Here is a 26,487-nt window from a genome sequence, read left to right as displayed (position 1 = left end):
ATAACACACGGTTGGTTAAGTTACAAAGGTTTTGCGGCCTTGCTTAGAACACATAGCTAGCAGGCTGACAGGAAGCTTTTGAAGTAATGTACTGAGGCATTATTTGTGTTCCATCTCCATTCAGGTATGGATGTGTGGGGGCAGTATGTACGACGTACCATGCTCCCGAGTAGGACATATCTACAGGAAATACGTCCCCTACAAAGTGCCATCTGGAACAAGCCTAGCCAGAGTAAGTTAGACTGACCAGTCAATACACTGCTTCCATCAACTGGTTATGGCGGCCATTTTGACTGGTTGCACATGGCTGATAGATGGCTGGACCTACATCCTCAGTTTAACTATCTGATTTAAGATGAGGTTTGACTAACTCAGCGCACTGTGACCTGTGCTGTGATAAGCTAAACACACAGACAGTCCATCTCCTTACCCCATCTCTCTCTCTCCCGTATCTCAGAACCTGAAGAGGGTGGCTGAGACATGGATGGATGAGTACACAGAGTTCATCTACCAGCGTCGTCCAGAGTACCGCCACCTGTCCACCGGGGACCTGACAGCCCAGAAGGAGCTGAGAAGACACCTCAAGTGTAAAGACTTCAAATGGTACATGAACGCTGTGGCCTGGGACCTGGCCAAGTACTACCCTGCTGTGGAGCCACTGCCTGCCGCCTGGGGAGAGGTAGGAAGTTAGGAATACACACAGAACCACCACCACACATTCACACACACATACAAGAGCGCGTACTCACACGGATAGAGCTAACGCACCTACAGAACGGATTGACACACTCGAAGGAGCCGGTACACACACACACGAACAGAAAAGCATACAAAGGCATATAAAACGATATATACCTTAGAATCCAAAATGAAACGTCAGGTCATGTTTTCGAGGTCACTTACTGAGGCATTGATACAAATAATACATGCCACCAATAACAGCTAAGTCTGAGCAAATCACAGGCTGATTTGGTTTCTTGCGTATTTTTAGCTGGTATTGTAATGAATGAATCTATTTCCAGACACCAATACATCAGCTAAGAGACAGTCCCTGAATGCCTCCACAGGTGTGTCACGGAAGGCTATTATTCCACCAGAGCTGTATCCCAAATGGCACCCTATTCCCTTTATAGTGCATTGCTTTTGATCATGGCTCAAAATAGTGCACTATATAGGGAATAGGGGGCCATTTGGGACTCTTCCATGTTCATTGATTTATGAATGTCTGGTGCTCGCTGAAACGTAATGCGTTTCTCATATGGGACAAGCAGCCAGCAGCCTGCTAATGAAATGTTTTAGAGTAGACAGTGTCACAAAATGGACACAGCTGGACTGTCTGCTTCACTACCCCCAGAAACCATAAGTAGCAGACTTGACTTTACATTGTCCATAAACATGACATGCAGTTTGCTGCATCGTATTCTGAGATATATATAATGCCTCTCTGTGTTACCTGTGAAGGGATGGGGCTGGAGATGGCCTTGGCATTTTATTACTATCTCACTCTATCTGTTCTCTGGCACACACACACAATCTCACTCTATCTGTTTTCTGGCACACACACACAATCTCACTCTATCTGTTCTCTGGCACACACACACAATCTCACTCTATCTGTTCTCTGGCACACACACACAATCTCACTCTATCTGTTCTCTGGCACACACACACAATCTCACTCTATCTGTTCTCTGGCACACACACACACAATCTCACTCAATCTGCGCTCTGTGAGGATGGGGTCTAGCCTCAGGCAATCATACCCATAAATGCAGGAGCTGGAATCCACACTCGTATGCTCCGTTTACCATTTACAGTTGAAGTCGGAAGTTTACATACACGTTAGCCAAATACATTTAAACTCCCGTTTTTCACAATTCCTGACATTTAAACTCAATAATAATTCCCTGTCTTAGGTCATTTAGGATCACCACTTTATTTTAAGAATGTGAAATGTCAGAATTATAGTAGAGAGAATGATTTATTTCAGCTTTTATCCCTTTCATTACATTCCCAGTGGGTCAGAAGTTTACACACTCATTTAGTATTTGGTCGCATTGCCTTTAAATTGTTTTACTTGGGTCAAACGTTTCGGGTAGCCTTCCACAAGCTTCCCACAATAAATTTGGTGAATTTTGGCAGATTTCTCCTGACAGAGCTGGTGTAACGGAGTCAGGTTTGTAGGTCTCCTTGCTTGCACACGCTTTTTCAGTTCTGCCGACAATTTTTCTTTGGGATTGAGGTCAGGGCTTGTGATGGCCACTCCAATACCTTGACTTTGTTGTCATCAAGCCATTTTGCCACAACTTTGGAAGTATGCTTGGGGTCATTGTCCATTTGGAAGACCCATTTGCGACCAAGCTTTAACTTCCTGACTGATGTCTTGAGATGTTGCTTCAATATATCAACATAATTGTCTATCCTCATGATGCCATCTATTTTGTGAAGTGCACCAGTCCATCTTGCAGCAAAGCACCCCACAACATGATGCTGCCACCCCCGTGCTTCACGGTTGGGATGATGTTCATCGGCTTGCAAGCCTCCCCCTTTTTCCTCCAAACATAACAACGGTCATTATGGCCAAACTGTTCTATTTTTGTTTCATCAGACCAGACCAGAGGACATTTCTCCAAAAAGTACAATCTTTGTCCCCATGTGCAGTTGCAAACTGTAGTCTGGCTTTTTTTATGGCAGTTTTGGATCAGTGGCTTCTTCCTTTCTGAGCGGCCTTTCAGGTTATATCGATATAGGACTAATTTTATTGTGGACATAGATACTTTTGTACCTGTTTCCTCCAGCATCTTCTCAGGGTCCTTCGCTGTTGTTCTGGGATTGATTTGCACTTTTCGAACCAAAGTATGTTCATCTCTAGGAGACAGAACGCTTCTCCTTCCTGAGCGGCATGATGTTAAGCAAAGCGGCACTGGGTGTGAAGGTAGGCCTTGAAATACATCCACAGGACACCTCCAATTGACTCAAATTATGTCAATTAGTCTATCAGAAGCTTCTAAAGCCATGACATAATTTTCTGGAATTTTCCAAGCTGTTTAAAGGCACAGTCAACTTAGTGTATGTAAACTTCTGACCCACTGGAAATGTGAGACAGTGAAATATAAGTGAAATAATCTGTCTGTAAACAATTGTTGGAATAATTACTTGTGTCATGCACAAAGTAGATGTCCTAACCGACTCACTTTCTATATTTTTCTGACGTCCTGGCCGCTGGGTCAGTGTACTAATGATAATAGGTAGAATGGAAGACCATCTCTGCAGTGACCCACCGTTCCCACTCTCCGCTGTTCACGTCTACAAGGCCATTAGCACAAATTGTACAAACACACACAACATAACACAAGTCCCAGCATATTACCTTCCCCACTGATTAACCACCCCTTCCGTATTAGCCAGAGGTGAAAATGGATAGTAAATAAGAAGTGAAGCGGTGTATCTCTTGATGAGAAAATGTTTATACAGTAGGTAAATATCTCCTCTTCCCTCCCCCGGGTGAGGATGGTAGTAATTTTATCATCTAGCTGACAGCTTCATGTGCCATCTCTTCCCTGGCTCTCACCCCGCCTGTCCCTCCGCTGTCACCACACCTGATCTATGGAACTATAAAGATCTCTCATTGGGTATTCAAGCCCAGATTGCAAGGGAGGAGAGGGAGAGAGAAGAGAGAGGGGGTAGACCGACAGAGAGAGAGAGAAAGGGATAAGATCAGAGGGACAAAGAGAGAGTGAGATTGTGAGACAGACATAGAGGAGAGAGAGCTCAGATTAAACTTCCTCTACATCTCTGGAAGATGGCGATCAGGGGGTCAGCCTTCTCGACACCTCGGCCTTGGAGCTGTGCAGACTGGGTAAATAGGGGGCTGTCGATCTGACCCCCTACCCACCATCCAATCTTCCTTCCTCCCCACAACTCCACACCACGGCTCCTTCAATAGGTCTAAATCACTTCAAGTGATGCAATCATCAGGCCTTTGATTCGGCTCTAACTGTGTCTCCAGATCAGGGCTGGCATGTTGATAGGCATGGCATCAGGGATAAGCACTGTGTTTTGCTCCTGGGCCCATTTCAGACAGATGAGGCTTGGGGAAAGTGGAGAGTGAAGGCCCATTATGCAGTACAATTCGCACACCATTATTGGTCTTTCAGAGCGATCAGCAGTTTACTCCTAATGACCCTGTGGTTAAATGCACTTTGCCGATGCGGGCGGCAGGCTGAGGGAGTTTTGATTATTTGAAGTTTCTGAATTGCAATGCAGGTGGGTATTTTGCATTTCCAACTGCACATCTGGCAAAACTTTTTGCTTCATTACACAATAATGCTGCTCCACGGGTGCCTGATAGGCACATAATTGCCAAGTTTGTTTGCAGCATTTAAAGGACTGAACTCATATTATTGTTTGCCATGTAAAATACTGTAGTACTTTGCAACAAAGATTTCTATTATTGGTATGTATCATCCTTTTGGAATAGTGTCCGATTTAATTAGGTCTATGTCAGGAAAACTGTGTTTCCCTGTCTTTTCTCATTGGCTGCATCCTAGAGAATATAAGTCATCTTATCTCAGAGTAGAACTATGTGTGGGTGACGATGTGACCTTCCAGAGATGGGGCTGCATGTAGAAATTTGGTCACTTCTGACCTGTAGCTAATGGGGATGTTTCTGTTGTTGTTCACTTGTCTTGAATATTTCCCTCCTTCATGATGGGAAAAGGGGAGGGCCTCTCTAGTTTAGATGCAGGAGCAACCAAAGAGGCAGAAAGCACTGAGGCAAGAAATCTGTCATTCCGTTAGTTTAGTTTTTGTTGCTCCATTTTTCACAGCTCAAGAGTTTTTATCTCAACTCCACAAAAGAAACACAGGTTTTCCTGACCAAAATAAAAGCCGTAATCTGTACTATGTAAATTAGAAAAACATGCACAACATTGAGGAGAGCTGACATTGAGTTGGTATACATTTTTATAATCTACATTTTCAGAGCCAGCCATAGCGTTGTTGTCAAACATTCTCCACACTAACAGTCAAACAATCACCATTGTTTGCTACAGCCCTAGTTAATGTCTTTGGCCCCATCTAGGGGCGAGCAGGGGTAACAATTTTTATAAGAGTGTCAACCCTGTGCAAAACACCTCTGAGTATTCCATCCCTGGTCTCCTTCCTGTCAAATACAGTGTCTCACTCTGACCCTGTAGGACCTCCTCTCTCCAACCATTCCTCTCGCTCTCTCTCTGTCTATCTCTCACACACTCTAACTCACTCTCCTCCTTTGTCCTCTCCTCTGCCCTCGCCTTTCTCTCTCCTCTGAATGTGTTAGTGAGGACCACAGAGACAGACAGAGACCAGACTACTTTAGATGCAGTGCTACTGGATTCATGCATTATTGAGCCATACTGTGACACGAGCCAAGCGCACCTGAATGCTATAAAGAGAATTAGGCAAATGACACAGTCAACCAAATGTGTTTGAGAGCCAAGTAACTCTGAAACTTTTAAAGTTTTCACAGTAGGGGGCGCCTATTAACTCCGGTTTAGAGGGAGGAAGATGCTCCAGGAACTAATTAGCTTATCTCTTACAGTCACTGGTGAGAGTAGATCGTGTCAGCAAACTGTGAGAGCTTTGATACCATGTCAGATCATACGCTGTTACTTAAAACCACATACTGTGTATAAATAGTTGGCTGCTTGTACTAAGTTACTGTGTACAGTGTGTTTGGAAGGTTGCCATGGATTCCACTCTACACTGGAGTCCATTGATCAGAGCTTTGAGCATTAGAGAGAAGACGTAGAGACCACAGGATGAGATACTCCATCTATAGATGTATATTGCGTGTGTGTGTGTGTGTGTGTGTGTGTGTGTGTGTGTGTGTGTGTGTGTGTGTGTGTGTGTGTGTGCGGGCGGGTGGGCGGGCGTGCAAGTCTTCACCGAGGCCTCCCTTTCGCTGTTTTTGGGAGCCTTCAAAGTGTGTGTGTGTGTTTGGTTTTAACTGAGCCCTCTCTCTCTTTGTGTCCTTGTAGATTCGTAACGCTGCATCAGGTCTGTGTATAGACTCCAAGCACGGCCCCACAGGGACAGAGCTGCGACTGGACACCTGTCTGAAGGAGGGGGCTGAACGCACCTGGGCACACGAGCAGGTAGGTACAACCGGAGCCGTGTACTGTATAGTAGGATGTAGGTGTTCGTCTCTACTACATTATACTGTATAGTAGGGTGTATTCTATACTATATTATACTGTATAGTAGGGTGTAGTCTACACTATAATATACTGTATAATAGGGTGTAGGTGTAGCCTATACTATATTATACTGTATAGTAGAGTGTAGTCTATATTATTCTGTATGGTAGGGTGTAGGTGTAGTCTATACTATATTATACTGTATATTAGGGTGTATTCTATACTATATTATTCTGTATAGTAGGGTATAGTCTATTATATTATACTGTATAGTAGGGTTTATTCTATACTATTTTATACTGTATAGTAGGGTGTAGTCTATTATATTATACTAGTAGGGTATAGTCTACACTATAATATACTGTATAGTAGGGTGTAGATGTAGTCTATACCATATTATACTGTGTAGTAGAGTGTAGTCTATACTATATTATACTGCATAGTAGGGTGTAGTCTATACTATGTTATACTGCATAGTAGGGTGTAGTCTATACTATATCATACTGTATAGTAGGGTGTAGTCTATACTATATTATACTGTATAGCGTGGTGTAGTCTATACTATGTTATACTGTATAGTAGGGTGTAGTCTATACTATGCTGTATGGTACAGTGTTGTCTATACTATATTATACTGTGTAGTAGGGTGTATGTTTAGTCTATACTATATTATACTGTATATTAGTGTGTAGTCTATACTAAATCAAATCCAATTTTATTTGTCACATACACATGGTTAGCAGATGTTAATGCAAGTGTAGTGAAATGCTTGATTTTCGTGTAAAGTAGGGTGTAGTTTATACTATATTATACTGTATAGTAGGGAGTAGACTATACCATATAATACTGTATAGTAAGGTGTAGTCTATACTGTATAGTATGGTGTAGTCTGTACTATATTATACTGTATAGTAGGGAGTAGACTATACCATATAATACTGTATAGTAAGGTGTAGTCTATACTGTATAGTATGGTGTAGTCTATACCATATTATACTGTATAGTAGGCTGTAGTCTATACTATACTGTATGGTACAGTGTCGTCTATACTATATTATACTGTATTGCGGGGCTGTGGTCTATACTATAGCACATCACCGGCCTGTTAATCATTCAGTCAGTCAGGAATGGCTCCTCCATGAGTCTGGCCTGTTAATCAGTCAGTCAGGAATGGCCCTTCCATGAGTCTGGCCTGTTAATCAGTCAGTAAGTCAGTATCAGTCAGGAGTGACCCCTCCATGAGTCTGGCCTGTTAATCAGTCAGTCAGTCAGTATCAGTCAGGAGTGACCCCTCCATGAGTCTGGCCTGTTAATCAGTCAGTCAGTCAGGAGTGACCCCTCCATGAGTCTGGCCTGTTAATCAGTCAGTCAGGAATGGCCCCTCCATGAGTCTGGCCTGTTAATCAGTCAGTCAGTCAGTATCAGTCAGGAGTGACCCCTCCATGAGTCTGGCCTGTTAATCAGTCAGTCAGTCAGTATCAGTCAGGAGTGACCCCTCCATGAGTCTGGCCTGTTAATCAGTCAGTCAGTCAGGAATGGCCCCTCCATGAGTCTGGCCTGTTAATCAGTCAGTCCAACATGTGTTGTCTGCAAAACAGCCTCGCAAAAGAACCATAAAATACGAAATACACAGAACTACACTAAAAGGAAAATTCCACCCATGATATAGTCCCAAAATGTTTTTGCCTTTCAGCAATCAAGATATACTACTTTCAGAATACAGCAATACAGCTGATATGATGCACTTATTATAATTTTGCATCATACTGGCATTATTTCTGTATTTTGAAAGTTATATATGTTGAAAACTTGATTGCTGACATGAAAAACATATTAGTAGTATATCAACAATGGACTAATGAAACAAATACCAAAAGATCATGTTTGGGTGGCATTTTCCTTTAATACAAAACAAGTTTAGGGTACTGTAGCCGGCGATTGCTTCATATGCAACTAATGTTCCTGCTGTTTACTGTTAAATCAGATCATCACCGCATTCTTGTCCTCATGTTCATCCGTCTCTAAAATGACATTTAGGGTAGTCATACTGTGAATCTCATAACGGAACTTGGATACCATGTTGTGCCTGTGTACTTGTTTGTATTCAGATATTTACATTTGGCTGGAGAGAGGACATCAGGCCAGGGGATCCTCTCCACACCAGGAAGTTCTGCTTTGACTCCATCTCCCAGAGTTCCCCTGTCACACTGTACGACTGCCACGGCATGAAGGGCAACCAGCACTGGAGCTATAGGAAGGTAACTTTAAACAAAATTAAATAGAACACGATTATATTGTATCTGTATGGCACTTACTTTACTTCTGTTTTGGCTTTAAATCCCATGTGGAACGTAAATTATCACTAAATAATCAATCGTCAACAGAAAGCCTGGTAACTTACATACCGTATGATTACTGTTATAACACTACATCAAACACCTCATCATTCAGATTACCACCACAGCCACAGGACGGTAGCTAAAACACATAAGTTGTGTGGTTATTCCACTGCCACAGCAAGGCAATCTAACTCAATTGCGTTGATAGCAGTCCTACACACCAGGGAAATGTCCATGTGTAGCCACGTAAACACTGTAGTAAAGGAAAGTAGGCCTGATGTATTCAGTCACAACACAATATCAAAGTAGAATAGAAAAGATGTACACCGTGTTTTTCTGCTGCGTTCCAGGACGGGGAAAGTAATAGGGGACTTATTTTATCATCGCACCACTCCTATTTCCTCCACATCGTTTAAGGAGGAGAGATTCATGTTTACTCAGCGCAAAATCAGAATGTCATTACAGTCCCATCTCTCTTAAGGTTCTGCCTAGAATGACTCGAGGTGCACAGATGCTAGCGTGAGTCCCAGATCTGTTTGCCACCTCCATTACTGTGGCAAGACAACACAGTCAGGTCTTGAGCTCAGGCTACACAGATGCAATAGCTGCTTATTAAAGGGCTGAGGCGGGCTTGAGGCTGTGTGAACACTGTAAAATCAGGAAGGCATGATACCAGAACAAAATGACTGCCAAGTACCTCTGAGGCGTTCTCCACCTCCTCATCTTTCTCCACAACTTGATCCTTCCCCAGAGAATCCTTTTTCAGTTTGAATCCATCACTGGTTATATTTAAGAGTTTGCGATCAACTATAGATAATCTTTTATTGGAAGCCAGGGACGTATTTTTAATTTGTGTTGTCAGTTTTCAGTGATTCGTACTTCCTTCAATTCCTCTTTCTTTTGCAGCTGAGTGTTACTTTTCCCTTTCTGTCACGCGAGGGAGGATGAACCCAAAGAATAAACATTCAGAAAAGTAATGTACTGGTCCGTTGGAACTCTGGGTTTAAAAACTCTTGTGTGTTGAACTCATATTTCTCAGCCTAGTTTACCTCCCAAATTCAGACCCCTCACTCCTCCCCCAACGGAGGTAGGAAATACCTTGTTGCAGTCAGATGCTCAGCTCCTCGTCTGTAATCTGTTTGAAGGGAGTGAGAGATGAGAGAGCAGGATTAAACACCAGCCTGCCTACCAGACACAGGCTTACCTGTCCCTATTTTATTTGAATAATTTATCTCTGTCCTTCTTTTCCTCCCTCTCTTCTCTCTGTTCCACCTGCTCTCTCTCTCTCTCGCTCTCTCTCTCGCTCTCTCTCTCTCTCTCTGGGCCAACACATACAGGATAAATTGCTGTACCACCTGGTGAGCAGCGGTTGCATGGACTGCAGTCCCGGTGATAAGAGGATTTTCATGAATAAATGCGACCCTGGGTCGGAGACGCAGCAGTGGCTGTTCCAGAGAGTCAACGCCACCGTCCTGGACAAATTCAACAGCGCTGCGGCTGCCAGCTCCTAGGAACCAGGCGCCAACCCCCACGACAAAAAAACTAAACAAACGTGTGCATTGTAGCAGCAAGTGGCCAGCCAGTTAGCTAGCGGTCCTGTCTCCCAGACCCCCCAGCTCATCAACGTGGGGGCTACAAAGTGGAAGAGAAGGGGGTGGGGGGGGGCTGGGGCTATGTTTCTGTTCTGTCTGCGGATCCTCTGCCCGATGGGATCAGATCCAAAATGGAGGATAAAGACTCCTTCCTGGCTGATAGAGATTCTGGGATTCTGCCTGGTTCTGCCCAATGGGCTGATGGGACGTTCAAGGTCGCCTATTCTCAGAGAACTAACCAGACTAGACTAGACCCAAGCTAAGCCGCCACACAGGGGCACCTTGCTGGTCGAGGACACAGAAACCTCCAGAACACTGTCCTCTAGGTCCTCTATGGGTCAAAGGTCAAACACAGCAGGTCTAGTAGACTGTATTTGTTTGTTTCAGGTTGAAAAAGGAATGTTCCAACTGTCACTCTCTCAAGATCGCATGGTGGATTTGTACTATATCGGAGGTTCATGACATTATTTGCTCATTTTTGTAAGGCTATTTATTTTCCATGATTATTTAATTAGTATTTATTTTGTATTAATTTATTTAGTCTTTTTTTTAAGAACAATAATTTATTAAGTGTATACTTGAATGGGTTTTTCAGATTTCTGGTCCCCGTGATTGTAAGATTTGAAGTTGTGAAGTTCAGCCAATGAAAATGATGTAGTAAACATGAATACAATTTGAAAAAAGTACATTAAATATTGCAATTGTATGGCGTGTGAGCATTTATATGATGACACATCTCACAATGATATTACATGTAGATAGCAGCCAAGAAGATGCCCATGGACTTATGATTATGCATTCGGGTGCTCATTCAAAAGTGATGATTGTGTGCCCACTTTTGAAGAGTTTTCGTAACTCGTCTACATGTGCACTAATGGGACGATTCAGCCTTAGGAAATGTATGCCTTTTTTACACATTTCAATTTAAGCACTTCTTAGTATGTGTTATTCAGACTTACCCTATACACGTGCGTAACAAGGTTTGCGGGTGTGACTCCCTTGTGCACAATGAATACATTTTGATAAAGTTCCAGAAAACACACCCACTGGGTGGCCTACCAATTTGATCAGGGAGTTGTCCTGTTTGTTCATCTTAATCAATCCCTTGATTCGCCCACACCAGTAGAAATCCACTTTTTCAAGCTAAAAGATTATGGCCAGAGCTTACCCATTGTGTTTCCCGACTATTTAATTCAATAAGTCATCGTTTTAGTTATAGTATGATATATTTGGGCTGGAAGTGACAAATCCAAACTGCCCGCTTTGTGCAAATCTATGTGAATGCAGTCTTTTCTTATGATATGACATACAGATTATTTTCAGCCTACCTTTCGTTTCAGCGCTGGGTTTTATTTGAATGTTACCACCCACCAGCATGGCATTGTTTATTAATCAGAAACAGCTGCAATGTTATTCCTCTTCGCCACGGAGATGACAGCCTTTGTTCCACTTGGCCGCCTGAGCCATGGAGCAAATTAATGTAAGAGCAAATTAAATGTTTTTTTGCACCTAATTTTCCTACTAGAAAATTATCATAATCCATTGGATAATTTGTACATTAAAAAAAAATCTGGTCTGTATTAAAATATATATATTTTTTAATTTTACCTTTATTCTACTAGGCAAGTCAGTTAAGAACAAATTCTTATTTTCAATGACGGCCTAGGAACATTGGGTTAGCTGCCTGTTCGGGGGCAGAATGACAGATTTGTACCTTGTCAGCTTGGGGATTTGAACTTGCAACCTTCCGGTTACTAGTCCAATGCTTTAACCACTAGGCTACCCTGCCGCCCCGGCAGGTATAATTGCGACATCCCCCCGTCGCGCCAAGATGAATGATTTTGTCCACTAAAGTTTTGCTTCACTACATGCTCTACTGCTTTGATTGGTGTAACATTAGCTAGAAACGTTTCTATCCAGAATATGAAAAGGCACCCGCAAAATGTTTATTCAAGGAATTTAAAGTTACGTGTAGCCTATCATTTCACTTCCCCTGTGAGAACCATGCGCACCGTCTGACTTGGCTTTGCTCTACCACATATCAAGAAGCTGATTAAACAGCATGATCATTACACAGGTGCGCCTTGTGCTGGGGACAAGAAAAGGCCACTCTGAAATATGTCTCAAGTTTTGAGGGAGTGTTGAATTGGTATGCTGACTGCAGGGATGTCCACCAGAGCTGTTGCCAGAGAATTGAATGTTCATTTCTCTACATAAGCCACCTCCAACGTTGTTTTAGAGAATTTGGCAGTACATTCAACTGGCCTCACAACCGCAGACCACTTGTAACCATGCCAGCCCAAGACCTCCACATCTGTCTTCTTGCCCTGCTGGATCTTCTCGGGGGAGGGGTATTTATGTCTGTAATAAAGCCCTTTCTTGTGTAAAAACTCATTCTGATTGGCTGGGCCTGGCTCCCCAATGGGTGAACCTGGGTGGGGCTCTGCCCTCCGAGAACCACTCATGGCTGCGACCCAGTCATGTGAAATCCATAGATTAGAGCCTAATGAATTTATTTCAATTGATGGATTTCCTTCTATGAACTGTAAGTCAGAAAAATCTTTGAAATTGTTGCAAGTTGCGTTTATATTTTTGTTCAATATAGAAAAACATTGTTCAATATTTTCGGATCTTTTATCTTATTCTTCAACTATTTATATGGCGGATTCGCAGCCGCAATTTATGGACAATGTCAAAACTTTGGAGATGGCAAGGTCAAAGATAGTCCAGTGGTTTCCATCTGTGGCGAAGTTGTCAGTCCCCATTTGTTGATGTTTATCTCTAGGACAGGAAATTATATCGAACTAGTGGCGGAAACTTCCTCTGGGGGTGTCCTTTAAATGCTGTGTACTTTTCATTTGATTTTGATCTGCACAATATTATAATGTAGCCTTATGGAGAATGCTTTCAGAATGGAGATCAATGAAAGATAGCCATCAAAACATATGCATATTTATCTCAGTTTGAGAACTCGTGCATAGATTTCAAAACACTGTTGTTTCACAATATGCATGTTTATCTCAGTTTGAGAACCCGTGCATAGATTTCAAAACACTGTTGTTTCACAATATGCATGTTTAGAGACGTTTTCATGAATACTAAAGGATAATTGAAAAATAGGGTTTCGTTCATTCTGAAATGTGCCACATGCAGTTCATCAACCCAAGGTAATGTTGGAAGATTAGTGTAGAAAGAATAATAATAGGGAGAATAGTGTACAATAGTATACCCTAGCCTATTGCCCGCTCTTGCATGGAATTATGTGATGATGGTTCCAACTGTTACAAACTTACAGCTTGGTCTCCGCTCCATGATGATTTAATCCACCTACATGTTCATTTTAGTTTTGTTTCACATTAAATATGATCAACTATTATTACTAGTGATCCTCAGCAACAACCACACGTTCGTGACAGGCTTTACAGACATAGCAAATGAAGGTTAACAAACAATGATACGCTGGCAGTTAAATACGTTATTTCTGACAGTCGATGCTGATAGGGATATTAATAATAGTTAATCATATTAATAATATTTATATTAATACTATTAATAGTCATATTTAACATGATAGAAATAGTAAGAAACAGTCAAAGGCGTCGGGGCATACAACTAAAACATTTGAGAGTGCCGGGAGGTAGCCTAGCGGTTAGAGCATTTGGCCAGCAACCAACCGTATGGTTGGTGGATCGAATCCCTGAGCTGACAAGGTGTTAAAATCTGTCATTCTGCCCCTGAGCAAGGCAGTTAACCTACTGATCCCCGGGTGCCGATGATGTGGATTAAGCCAGCCCCCCAGGGCGCCTCTCTGATTCAGAGGAGTTGGGTTAAATGTGGAAGACACATTTCATTTGTACAACTTTCTCAAAGGTTCATTTGGCACGACTGTCGTTAGGCTTTGCCGCGTCATCAAATGCTGCAGTAGTGTATCCATTTGGCTTGCGTCTCCAAGTTTCATCACTGCAAGTTAAAAGGCCATACAATTACAATTATGCATAAGGTCACAGCATTTTATACTTCACTGTAGGAAAGGGGTGGAAATGCCTGTCATGCTGATATGCTTTAAAAATATATATTATAAGTCCCCACCCCTCAATCAGTAACTTCACTCCCACTCATCTCTAGTTCTATATTCCAACCCTTGATTCCCCTCAGCCCATCCCCTCTGCCGGCCACCCTCTTCGGATTTCTACACGCCATATCTTTCAACTACGCTGCGATGTTTAACATACAATTTGAATCTATCTTATCGAATCAACAGTTTGTGAGAGTATTAATATATTATCAAGTGACTGACTGAGTAGGTCTCTCCATATCTCCCAGGAAGGGTTCATTTACATTTTGGGGGGTTGCTAAAAATGTGGGTCTCAAAACAGGTGGGGCCTAGCCCCCCCAGCCCTGAATGACGGGTCACCACTGGATATGACTTATGAGTTCATCAAATTATAATTTCTTTATATGCTTTATAGTTTGCTTCCATGACTGGTATCACATTCATCTCCAGTGATCAGAAGGAAAAATCTTATAAAACAATTGCTATTATTATTTACAATCCCCTTCTCCATGCAGATGACCAATTTACCTAGTTATTATCAATAGCTCCGATCAATTTATAGATTATGGTGCATGGAGAATGGTGTTATTTTTTATCGGAAAACGGGAAAGTATATGTTTTACACTTGGAACCGATGGGTTCGCTCGACCTTATTCATGGTTTATTCACGTGTAAAGCTGGAGGAATTATGAGGGAATGAAGTCAAAGTCTCTGTAGACACACCTCCATTTCTGTGATCTCCACCCCAATCAAATACTTGGCTGGCACATGCGTTTCCCCATGCTTAATGCTGAGTTTGTAACCAAGTGGGAGTTGAGAATTGGCCCGTTGTGAAGTCATAAATACCAGTTGGATGCAGTCACGTGCTTTGAACTCGTTGAGAAACACTGATTGGCTAACGACAAAACAAGCTGCATACACTAGAAGTACAGCTATCATGCTTGGAAACAAATGATAGTGTTCAAAAAACAAATTAATAGATTGCTTTTTATAAATAATGTTTTGTTGTTGCATTTAACTGCCGAAAATGCTGTTATCGGGGTAATTTCCTGAGTAGGTATTTGTATTTACTAAATGCATGCTCTTCAACCGATCGCTACCTGCACCTACCCGCCTGTCCAACATCACTACTCCGGACGGCTCTGACTTAGAATACGTGGACAACTACAAATACTTAGGTGTCTGGTTAGACTGTAAACTCTCCTTCCAGACCCATATCAAACATCTCCAATCCAAAGTTAAATCTAGAATTGGCTTCCTATTTCGCAACAAAGCATCCTTCACTCATGCTGCCAAACATACCCTTGTAAAACTGACCATCCTACCAATCCTCGACTTTGGCGATGTCATTTACAAAATAGCCTCCAATACCCTACTCAACAAATTGGATGCAGTCTATCACAGTGCAATCCGTTTTGTCACCAGAGCCCCATATACTACCCACCATTGCGACCTGTACGCTCTCGTTGGCTGGCCCTCGCTTCATACTCGTCGCCAAACCCACTGGCTCCATGTCATCTACAAGACCCTGCTAGGTAAAGTCCCCCTCATCTCAGCTCGCTGGTCACCATAGCATCTCCCACCTGTAGCACACGCTCCAGCAGGTATATCTCTCTAGTCACCCGCAAAACCAATTCTTTCTTTGGCCGCCTCTCCTTCCAGTTCTCTGCTGCCAATGACTGGAACAAACTACAAAAATCTCTGAAACTGGAAACACTTATCTCCCTCACTAACTTTAAGCACCAACTGTCAGAGCAGCTCACAGATTACTGCACCTGTACATAGCCCACCTATAATTTAGCCCAAACAACTACCTCTTTCCCTACTGTATTTAATTAATTTATTTATTTTGCTCCTTTGCATCCCATTATTTTTATTTCTACTTTTGCACATTCTTCCTTTGCAAATCTACCATTCTAGTGTTTTACTTGCTATATTGTATTTACTTTGCCACCATGGCCTTTTTTTGCCTTTACCTCCCTTATCTCACCTCACCACATTCTCCCCCATCTTAGCTACTGATATATCAACATGTTTTGACCATGACAGTTTACAATTCAGGGTACTCCAAGCAGTTTAGTCACCTCAACTTGCTCAATTTCCACATTATTCATTACAAGATTTAGTTGAGGTTTAGGGTTTAGTGAATTATTTGTCCCAAATACAATGCTTTTACTTTTTGAAATATTTAGGACTAACTTATTCCGTGCCACCCATTCTGAAACGAACTAACTGTAGCTGACTTGCATAGTGTTGAGTCATTCACATACATAGACACACTGGATTTACTCAAAGCCAGTGGCATGTCGTTAGTAAAGATTGCCCTGGGGAATTCTGGATTCTACCTGGATGATGTTGGAGAGGCTTCCATTAAAGAACACCCTCTGTGGTCTGTTAGACAGGTAACTCTTTATCCACTATGTCGCAGGGGTGTAAAGCCATAACACATACGTTTTTCCAGCAGCAGACTATGATTGGTCATGTCAAAAGCCCCACTGACATCTAGCAAAACAGCCCCCACAATCTTTTTATCATCAATTTCTCTCAGCCTGTCACGACTTCTGCCGAAGTTGGTCCCTCTCCTTGTTCGGGCGGCATTCGGCAGTCGACGTCACCGACCTTCTAGCCTTCGTCGATCCACTTTTCATTTTCCATTGGTTTTGTCTTGTCTTCCATCACATCTGGTTCCAATTCCATCAATTACATGTTGTGTATTTAACCCTCTGTTTTCCCCCATGTCCTTGTCCGTAATTGTTTCTTGTAGTGCTTGTGCACGGTATGCTGGTGATTACCGGGTTTTGTTTGACCCATTTCATGTATTGTTCTGTTGACGGCTGTTTATGTTGATTACACGACACCGTGGTAAATCCGTTTTCGCTCTCCTGCTTCTGACTTCTCTACCGCCAGTACGCACCTCATTACACAGCCAATCATCAGTCATATGTGTGAGTGCTGTGCTTGTTGAATGTCCTTCCCTATAAGCGTGCTGAAAGTTTATCAATTTGTTTACTGTAACATAGCATTGTATCTGGTCAAACATAATTATTTCAAAAAGTTGACTAAGGGTTGGTAACAGGCTGATTGGTCGGCTATATGAGCCAGTAAAGGGGGCTTTACTATTCTTAGGTAGCGGAATGACTTTAGCTTCCCTCCAGGCCTGAAGGCACACACTTTCTAGTAGGCTTCAATTGAAGATATGGCAAAGATGAGTGATAATATTGTCCGCTTTTATCCTCAGTCATTTTCCATCCAAGTTGTCAGACCTGGGTGGCTTGTCATTGTTGATAGACAACAATAATAATATTTTCACCTCTTCCACACTCACTTTACTGTCACGTTCTGACCATCGTTTGTGTGTGTTTTCCTTGTTTTAGTGTTGGTCAGGACGAGAGCTGGGTGGGCGTTCTATGTTGTGTGTCTGGTTTGTCCATTTCTATGTTAGGCCTGATATGGTTCACAATCAGAGGCAGGTGTTAGTCATTGTCTCTGATTGGGAACCATATTTAGGTAGCCTGTTTTGTGTTGGGTTTTGTGGGTGATTGTTCCTGTCTTTGTGGCACCAGATAGGACTGGTTTGGTTTTTTCACGTTTCTTGTTTAGTAGATTGTAGTACTTTCATCTTTATTAAAGAAGCACAAAACTAACCACGCTGCATTTTGGTCCGCCTCTCTTTCCCCACAAGAAAACCATTACATTTACAGAATAACAAATTACAATCCTTGTCTTTCATAATTTGGTCATATATACTTGGATGTGTAGTGTCGGCATTTGTTGCTGGCATGTCATGCCTATGTTTTCTCATCTTGCCAATGAAAAAATCATTAAAGTAGTTGGCAATATCAGTGGGTTTTGTGATGAATGAGCCATCTGATTCAATGAATGATGGAGCTGTTTGCCTTTTTTCCCAACATTTCCAAAGCTTTTTACTATCATTATTTATATAATTTTTCTTTGTGTCATAGTATAGTTTCTTCTTATTTTTAATCAGTTCAGTCTATGATTTCTCAAGTTGCAGTACATTTGCCAATCAGTTGTGCTGTCAGACTTAGTAGGTGACATCAGAAGTCAGCATGTGGGAGAAGTGGGAACGCAGAATGAGTTTCCCACTAGTAATTAATTACCAGTTGGCATTAAAGTGTATTTTTCCCAATTCCGACTTGGTTACGAATGCAGCATTAGTTCAAGGTCAGAATACGAGTAGAGAAAAATGCATCAAATGGAATTAAGTTCCATTTTACTCACCTTTAACTTGGGTTCTTAATTCCTTTTTTATGAATCTAATCTATTGAAGGTATTCATAATTGTTTTGAATTCAATCAGTGAGCTTTAGTCATTTGTTCTGTAGTTACCATAAATGAACATGAGAGGTCAGCTGTGTCCATGTATTCACCCCTGCAGCTTCTCTAGTCATTCTACTATTTTTGCTGCAAAACTGATATAAAAACAGGCTATAATTTAGATATTACATAGATTGCTCTTGATACGGAGACCTTGCCAAAAGTCAGAAAGCGATAAGATACTCTGTAAATGAGCAGTTATTCTACGTTCTCTCAAATCATGCCTCGCATCACTATCCCACTTTATTTTATGAAGACAAGTTTTGCTTCTTTGTAAGAGGCTGTTGTGGAATGTCAAGAAGTCACCTCAATGCTGTCTGCAACACACATTATGTTAATATAGAGCAGGGGGGGGGTCAAATCATGGCCTCCATCTTGTTGAGAGTTAGAATAATAGAATACACAAGGTGTAATTTCGAGATTTGGGTGTGCCTCAGCCGTCACTCAATTGTCAGCTAGATGTTTTTAGAGTGGTAAATTAGTCTAGCAGACAGCTATCTAACCTTGTAGTAAGCACGGCCAAATTACCAACCGGGGTGGGGCCCCATTGTTCATCAGTTATAATATTAAAAACCTCAAACATTTTTCTCCACCCTATGGCAAAATGTGTAGAAATGCAGGAAATGAGCTGTAAAAATGCTAATTTCTCTGCCTATGGCAAAATGTGTAGAATTACAAACTTGCTTTAAAACACCAAATATGTTCTCTGTGCTCCATATCAAAATGTGCAGGATTGCAGAAAATGAACTTTAAACTTTGCTGTAAACTCACTGCGCCCCATGACTTCCATTTTTTGGGGCCCTCACCCCAATCAGTTACCCATCTCTGATATAGGTTATTGCTATTAAGCGTTGCAAACATTGGCAAAAAGGGTATATCCCATGGTTGGTATTAATAATGCAATCAGTAAAGTATTTTCAGTTGCACATTTTCAATAAATGTAAGGTATTAATATAATTTCAATCCCCTCTAGTTTTAAGTTGTACTTACGGGATACTCATGGTATACGTCGTCCAACGAAATGCTAATTCTAGGGTCCTTCTTCGAAAATGCAGCAACAATAAGAATAATAAAAGATAAGAATACGAACAGGGGTACATGGCAGTAGAATAAAATAGATTTTAACATTTTGCATCCTCTCATGCCAAATGTGTTACGCTGAGTGGAACCCAAGAGCAGACCCAGGTGAGGAGATTGGGATGAAGTAACCAATGTATTTATTGAAACACAGGGGGAAGATGGAGTGCATGCCAGGGGAAGCTTGGGTGTGTTTCAGGAAACCAGGTGAGGAGGCTGAGGCTGGAGTGAGAGGGGTTGGGACAGAGTAAGCAGGTCCGGAGGGGAATCCAGGATGGAGTAGCTGGATAACGAGACGTGGAACTGGAGACAGGGACCAGAGCGGGTGGAACTGTAGCGGAGAGGAAAACAGCATCAGGCAAGGAAAACAGGCATAACTTGCTCTAATAGTAACAAATGGCTAGAAGCATAGACTGACTGAGCAGAGATTACAATCTGGCACTGTGGAAGTGGCTGGGCTGAATATTTGTAGAGGTCTTGATTATGGAACAGGTTGCAGCTGGTGGGGATCTGCTCTGACTCCAGCACACCTGTCTACGCCCACACACACACAGAGAGAGAGGGAGGGGGAGAGGGTACTGGGGGAGTGGCGGCAGGTCAAGGAGACACAGGATGAGCAGTAGAGGGCGTTGCAGGAGCAGATGTGAGAGTATGTAAGAGTATTGTATACTGAACAAAAATATAAACTCAACATTCAATGATTTACAGTTACATAAACTAAGTTACAGTTCATATAATGAAATCATTCAATTCAAGTACATTTGTTAGGCCCTAATCTATGGATTTCACATGACTGGGAATACAGATATGCATCTGTTGGTCAGATACCTTTAAAAAAAAGTAGGAGCATGGGTCAGAACCAGTCAATTGGGTGTGTGTATATCTCTATCAAAGGAGGTTGGTGGCACCTTAATTGGGGAGGACGGGCTTGTGGTAATGGCTAGAGCAGAAATAGTGGAAATAGTTTTTTTAAAGTAAGTATTTAAATAGGCAAGCCAGGTAAGAACAAATTCTTATTTACAATGATGGCCTACCCCGACCAAACCCTAAACCGGACGATGCAGGGACATTTGTGCGCCGCCCTATGGGACTCCCGATCAAACCCAGGATCAAACCAGGGTCTGTAGTGATGCTTCTAGAACTGAGATACAGTGCCTTAGACCACAGCGACACTCGCGAGCCCATTGATGCCATTCCATTTGCTCTGTTCAAGCCATTATTATGAGCCATCCTGCCCTCAGCAGCTTCCACCTATCTCTATCTCTGGAACTTGAGTCAACAAAGTTTGACACCTCCAGGATATGTAAGCAGCAGAGCAGCAGAAGTATGCTTTTGAAATGTTTCACATCTCAAATGAATGCATGTTATGTTGTGCGTAAAATGAAAAATCACTTGCAGTATATGACTGAAATACACAATTCTTGTCAATATTTGAAACAAGCATTAGGCCCCAGAGCTACCAAAAAAAAAACATTTTTTAAAAGGCAGCACTATTCAAAACATGGTGACGAGGTCTTCCCGTGCCTACGGTTCTGGCACCGGCACACCCCTCGAGGGCTTCTCAAACTAGGTGACATATCAGTGAGGTTGGCATTCACAACATGTTCAGTTATGTTGCCCCTGGTTGGTTCTGTGCATGATGGAAAAATCTGTAATGGTTAGTGCAATCCTGAGACATGCCTACCTTAAAACCATAACCACAACCCTTACCAAACAACCCCAACCCTGAACTTAACCATTGAAATGTAATCTTCAATGGGGTGATGTAATCGTTGGGACGGCCCAGGATCCTGGATATCAAGGACCTATCTGTAATAGCAAAGACTTGTATCTGGGGTAATAGCCTACCGAAATGTGGCAATGTTTTATAGTTATGAAAATACGAACCGCTAATCAAACAAGCCTGTGGCTTCCTGGTTTTGATTGCTCCACATCCGTGTGTCCGTCTACCTTTTCAACCTGCGTTCCAATTTCTATAAGATTGCATTGTTCTACAAATAATAGGCATGTCTTACAGTCAGTGTTGATTTTAGCATGTGTATATTAGTGGGGGAAAAAAAAGTGGGATGCATGCCAGCAAAGCCACTACACAACACAGCACACAAAAAATACATGAATTACACTATAATGGTAACAAACAGCAGTCCCAACAGCAGTCCTAACACCTTACCACTGCTACTCCTGTCTATCAGCAGAGCCTTGTCTGGCAGCGAAACAGTTCATTCAGCCTCATTTACTGCCTTAAAAAAAACATAGCTGATATGGCTGACTTGTTTAAACTAATGTGGTTTCTACTGACAATTGAGATGTACAAAACTATGGCATAAGAGGATGACAAGCGGATAAGAGGCCATCCGTAATTTTGATCAAGACATTAATGAGCGAGCTAGGGCGCACGTAGTCAATATATCTATTTGTTTAGCACTTTTGCAATGTACAGCAACAGAATTCAGAACATGGCCAATTCTTAAAGTGTTCTCCCTGTACACCAAGTCAGAACCGTAGGATAAATAAAGGGGGCATATAAGCAGACAATGAAAGCTCTTACAATATTCAATATTTCATTTCTCAAAAACAGGTTATAGGCTACATGTTCACCACCAAGTCAGATCAGTAGGTGAAATTAAGAGGTGAAAATAGATCAAATTATTAAGGTGAGGCACATGGGCTACTAACAGCTTACTACACAACACTTAGTATTACTTTCTTAGCTACAGTATACATATCTCCCTGGCATATTACATAGTTTATTCTGCAGCATACAAGACATTTCTGGACTCACCTTGCTGTGCTCACTTGAACAGGAAGGTGGCGCATCGGTCTTTCATGGGAAAATTTTGTCATCAAACTTTGTCTTCAAAGTCTGACATTCTCTGGATTTATGGTGCTTTCAAGACAACTGGGAACTTGGGGGGGGGGGGGTAGAATCATGATGACATCAGTGATCTTCAGTCATAGCTCTAGAAAGAGGTCTGAGTTCCAAATGTACAATTCCGAGTTGGATGAAAGCTCTAAACGTATTTTCCCAGTTGTAGTTCGTTTTTCCCCGAGTCCCCAATTGTCTTGAACTCACTAAAGTCAGATTTTGCAGTTCCCAGTTAACAGTTGTTTTCTGTGCGGCACAAATCAAGCTTCATTGACAGCATGGCCAATGTTGAATGTTTATCATTTCAAACTAGGAAAATAGACCCTTAATCTTTGACTTGGGACCACACAGCCACTCCACTAAATAGCAGGCTAATGATTGCTTTGCAATGCTTGCAGTTAGCGACTGATTCCTTCCAAACCACTTAATGTTGAATTTGCGATTTCCAGCTTGTTGTGTAATGTTCATGTCCAATGGGCAATGAGCACCGATACATTTTACCTATATTTTCTCTTAATTATTTATCTTCTTATGACAAGTATTAAAAAGGACTTGCAACTAGATTGCCAACTTGATTCATGATGATGACTTATAGCTAAGATTTTGAAAGTATGATGTTGACATGATCAGTCCAAACAAATATACTGTAGATAATGTGATTTGACATAATTTTATCTGTGGCCAGTGACCTTCAGCCTTCTTGGATGGGCACTTCTAATGTCACTCTGTGGCAGCACCCAAGGAGCTTGTATTTTCTAGCTCTGCCCTTAGACTTGGCAGTGACGTAGTGTCCCCATGAGTAACAGAACACTGAGCAACTCTCCGTATTTTCTGCTGGCTTGCCCCACCACAGAAAGCACTGAGCTAGGCTGAAACACCTGCATTTTGGAGCTGTCTTAGTCAAGAAAACAAAAAAGAGACCATGTTTGTATGCTGCTTTATTAACTCTAATGATATATTTGGATTTTTTTTACTTTGTTTGCAACTGATATGTGACACGTATTACTGCCAAATAACATGCAAAACAGGAAAGGCCCCCCCCCAACAACAAAAATGAAGCTCAAATGAGCCCCACCTGCCCTGAATGACGGGTCGCCACTGCTTATATTACAACTTTTGCTCGCAGTAGGGCGGTGTGCCCAACAACAACAAAAATGAAGCTCAAAAGAGCCCCACCTGCCCTGAATGACGGGTCGCCACTGCTTATATTACAACTTTTGCTCGCAGTAGGGCGGTGTGACAGACAGACAGAGAGAGAGCGCAGATAATGTTACATGCGGACAAGAGGGATTCAAATCAGGAGAGGCGCACGGTTGGCTCAATTTGGGATTGAACTGTCTTTGGCAGGCAGGGGTGCCACGAAGTAACGAGGTTAGCTAGCACCTCGTAGATGGTCTTATTTTCAAAATGAGGTTAAGAGTTGGATTTATTCTTCGTAGTGTAATAGTTATTGCCACATTCTTAGGGCTTGTGGTGCTTTGGTCTTCCCTTTCGCCGATAGAGCACGACGAAAATCCCTTTGCTAAACGGGTAAGTATTCAATTACAACCAGCTTTCTATTGGTCAAACGTTAATTTTATATGTTTCATGTGTTTTGTTGTAGCTATGCATCCTATAACATTTTTTGGCATGTAATTCTGGCTAACGTTACCGAACCATGTTGCTAAAGTCGCTAACGTCAGCTAGCAAGCAAGTCTGAGTCGTTGTCATGGAGATTGTTAGCGTTTGGGTCTATTTTAGCTAGCCACTGTAACGTTAGAGTGCAAAAATGTCATTGGGACTTGATGACAGTCTTGCTGACTACCATTTGCTTATACATTTTGGTATCTAACGTTAACTAGTTAACCAGACAGCTAATGTTAACTAGCTAGCGTTCCTGCATTGAACCCCACTCATTCCGGAATGTCCGCTTGCTTTGACGACAATATCAAACATACCCGGAAGGCTTGAGTCTGGTAGCTGTCTCTCGTTAAAATTGTCTCCTGTTGCTCACGAATTCGACAATAACTGTCATTGTATGAAAAGACACCACCAATCTTGTAAAACGTTGTTGAAATGACACGTAGCCAGCTGGCAAAACGAATGCCTGGAAAGCTAGCTATCTACGTTAATGCATCCCTGAAGCTAAACTCACACCTGTCAAGACTCGCACCGAAGCTGTAATTGTCTTTGTCGAATAAGTGATACTGTGTTAAAACAAACAATGCCGTGTAATTTATATTGGTTAGCTATGCAATGTTCCTAGCGATGTTTATTGTGAACCTCATGAACATAAACGCATGTGCATACCGTAATGTGGCCAGTGAAGGAATTCGACTTTAAGCTAATTGCTGGGGGACTAGTTAGCCAATTGAGCTGTCAAGTAGGGCAGATTAAGACCTTTGCTGATCCTGCAAACCTAGATTAAGAGCATAATCTGTTTAACCCTTTTACGCCTTGTAAAAGCTAGTAGCTACCGCTGTCAGCTAAACTTGCTTGATAATCTATCACACCCTCCATTTTAAGCCTTGGAAAAGCAATAGGCCTAGCTAATCTCTCTCTGATTCTATGCAGGAGGGAGATGCCCCTAACCTCTTGCCTAAGAATGACATTGCTGACAAGTTCAAACCCGTGGTCCCCTGGCCCCATGTGGAAGGGGTCGAGGTGGACCTGGACTCCATCCGACAGAAGAACAGAGGAGACGACAAGCTGGTTCCTGGCAAACCAGCCGGCGGTGCTCAGAACCAGCAGAATGTCATCCAGAAACAGTATGTCACCTTCAAGCCCCACACCAATGTCTACTCGGCACCCGTCCTAAGGAAGGGGACCCTGGGGAACTTTGAGCTTAAGGAGCCGGAGCCCCACGGGGTGCAGGATGGGCCTGGGGAGGGGGCGAAGCCGTTCGTCCTGGGAGCAGAGTACCACGAGGCCGCCCAGGCCAGCATTAAGGAATTTGGCTTCAACATGGTGGCCAGCGACATGATCTCCCTAGACAGGACCATCAGCGACATTCGCCATGAAGAGTAAGTAGTGTAAGGCCTGAGCCCAATCCAGGCAGATAGACTAGGTGCTGGTATAATTTTTTTTTTTGACCTAGGCCTATTGGAATGGTTTGTGTGTTATGGCATTTGAATTGGAATGAAGAAGGAATCTGTGACATTCACCATAAAGAGTAGGTTACAGTAGTAGGCCTTAGAGCCCAGGTAGATGGCTACTGTATGGATTGGTGGTACTGTGTTGTATAGACTAGTAGTCGTCCCTATTAAGGATGTAGCTAGGCCTTTCGGAATGGTACGTGTGTTAAGGAACTGTCATCAATTTAATGTTTTTTCTCTTCTAAATATGTCTCACTGGGTGTTCCAGTTGACTGTTACTTCATCGTTCCTTTCACAAATGTATTTTTTTTAAAGATCATAATGTGTTCATGGCTTGACATTAAGGTCTGAAAGGCACTTGCCCATCAGGCAAGTCAGGAGTCTTTTTTTAAATTTTTTTGCCTGACGATTATGATCAATTGCCTGAGAATGTAAATAGTTAATTCACACACACATGCCATACTAGCTGCCCTTTACTGACACAGGGGAGGAATCAAAGACCTGATAGAATAAAGAATTTTAGTTATCAGCAAAAAATAATTATCAGAGCAGGCTCAAATTGCCAGACTGACATAAATTGTCTGTCTTTCACTTAAACAATAGGTGGGAGGAACCAGAAAGATCAGCTAGGCTATTGGAATTATTTTTACAGTTTTGGTTTCACCTGCTCAATATGGCAACCTAAGAGGAGGCTCAACTTGAGTCATCTGTTCAGTTCACTTGCCCTAGGCAATAGGGCAACCCTTTATGTCAATCCTGGTACATGTCATTTAGCAGACACTTTTATCCAAAGCAACTTTGTCATTCATGCATACATTGGAATCTAACTCACTATTCTGGTGTTGCAAGCACAATTCTATACCTGAAGGGCTGGTATGACAAGGGTGTGGGGCAGGGTTGGTTGTGCAATGTTAACAGAACAAAGGCCTTCCACCAGTCCAATACAAAAGCAATTCTTTGGTAGTCAAA

General features: G+C 42.2%; 2 protein-coding genes across 3 annotated transcripts in view; both read left to right on the top strand.

The window, feature by feature from the left end:
* The window catches only part of LOC135506533 (polypeptide N-acetylgalactosaminyltransferase-like 6), a 264,906-nt gene extending 254,067 nt beyond the window's left edge, over positions 1-10,839 (top strand). Inside the window, exons 9-13 of the mRNA XM_064925892.1 lie at positions 125-232; positions 458-679; positions 6,021-6,137; positions 8,288-8,437; positions 9,856-10,839. Coding sequence (XP_064781964.1) covers positions 125-232; positions 458-679; positions 6,021-6,137; positions 8,288-8,437; positions 9,856-10,029 — 771 coding nt within the window. The 3' untranslated portion in view covers positions 10,030-10,839. The remainder of the gene's footprint in view (positions 1-124; positions 233-457; positions 680-6,020; positions 6,138-8,287; positions 8,438-9,855) is intronic.
* Positions 10,840-23,588: 12,749 nt separating this feature from the next.
* LOC135506985 (N-acetylgalactosaminyltransferase 7-like) overlaps positions 23,589-26,487 on the top strand; it is a 39,364-nt gene continuing 36,465 nt past the window's right edge. Inside the window, exons 1-2 of one of the 2 annotated variants that reach the window (XM_064926433.1) lie at positions 23,589-23,974; positions 24,998-25,446. In XM_064926433.1, the coding sequence (XP_064782505.1) occupies positions 23,852-23,974; positions 24,998-25,446 (572 nt within the window). In that variant the 5' untranslated portion in view covers positions 23,589-23,851. The remainder of the gene's footprint in view (positions 23,975-24,997; positions 25,447-26,487) is intronic. The other variant, XM_064926431.1, reaches the window with a different exon arrangement.

The sequence above is a fragment of the Oncorhynchus masou genome, chromosome 20 (assembly GCF_036934945.1).
Source record: "Oncorhynchus masou masou isolate Uvic2021 chromosome 20, UVic_Omas_1.1, whole genome shotgun sequence".
NCBI classification, from domain to species: domain Eukaryota; kingdom Metazoa; phylum Chordata; class Actinopteri; order Salmoniformes; family Salmonidae; genus Oncorhynchus; species Oncorhynchus masou.
The sequence above is the reverse complement of the archived record's forward strand: the minus strand, read 5'-3'. Positions and strand labels throughout refer to the sequence as shown.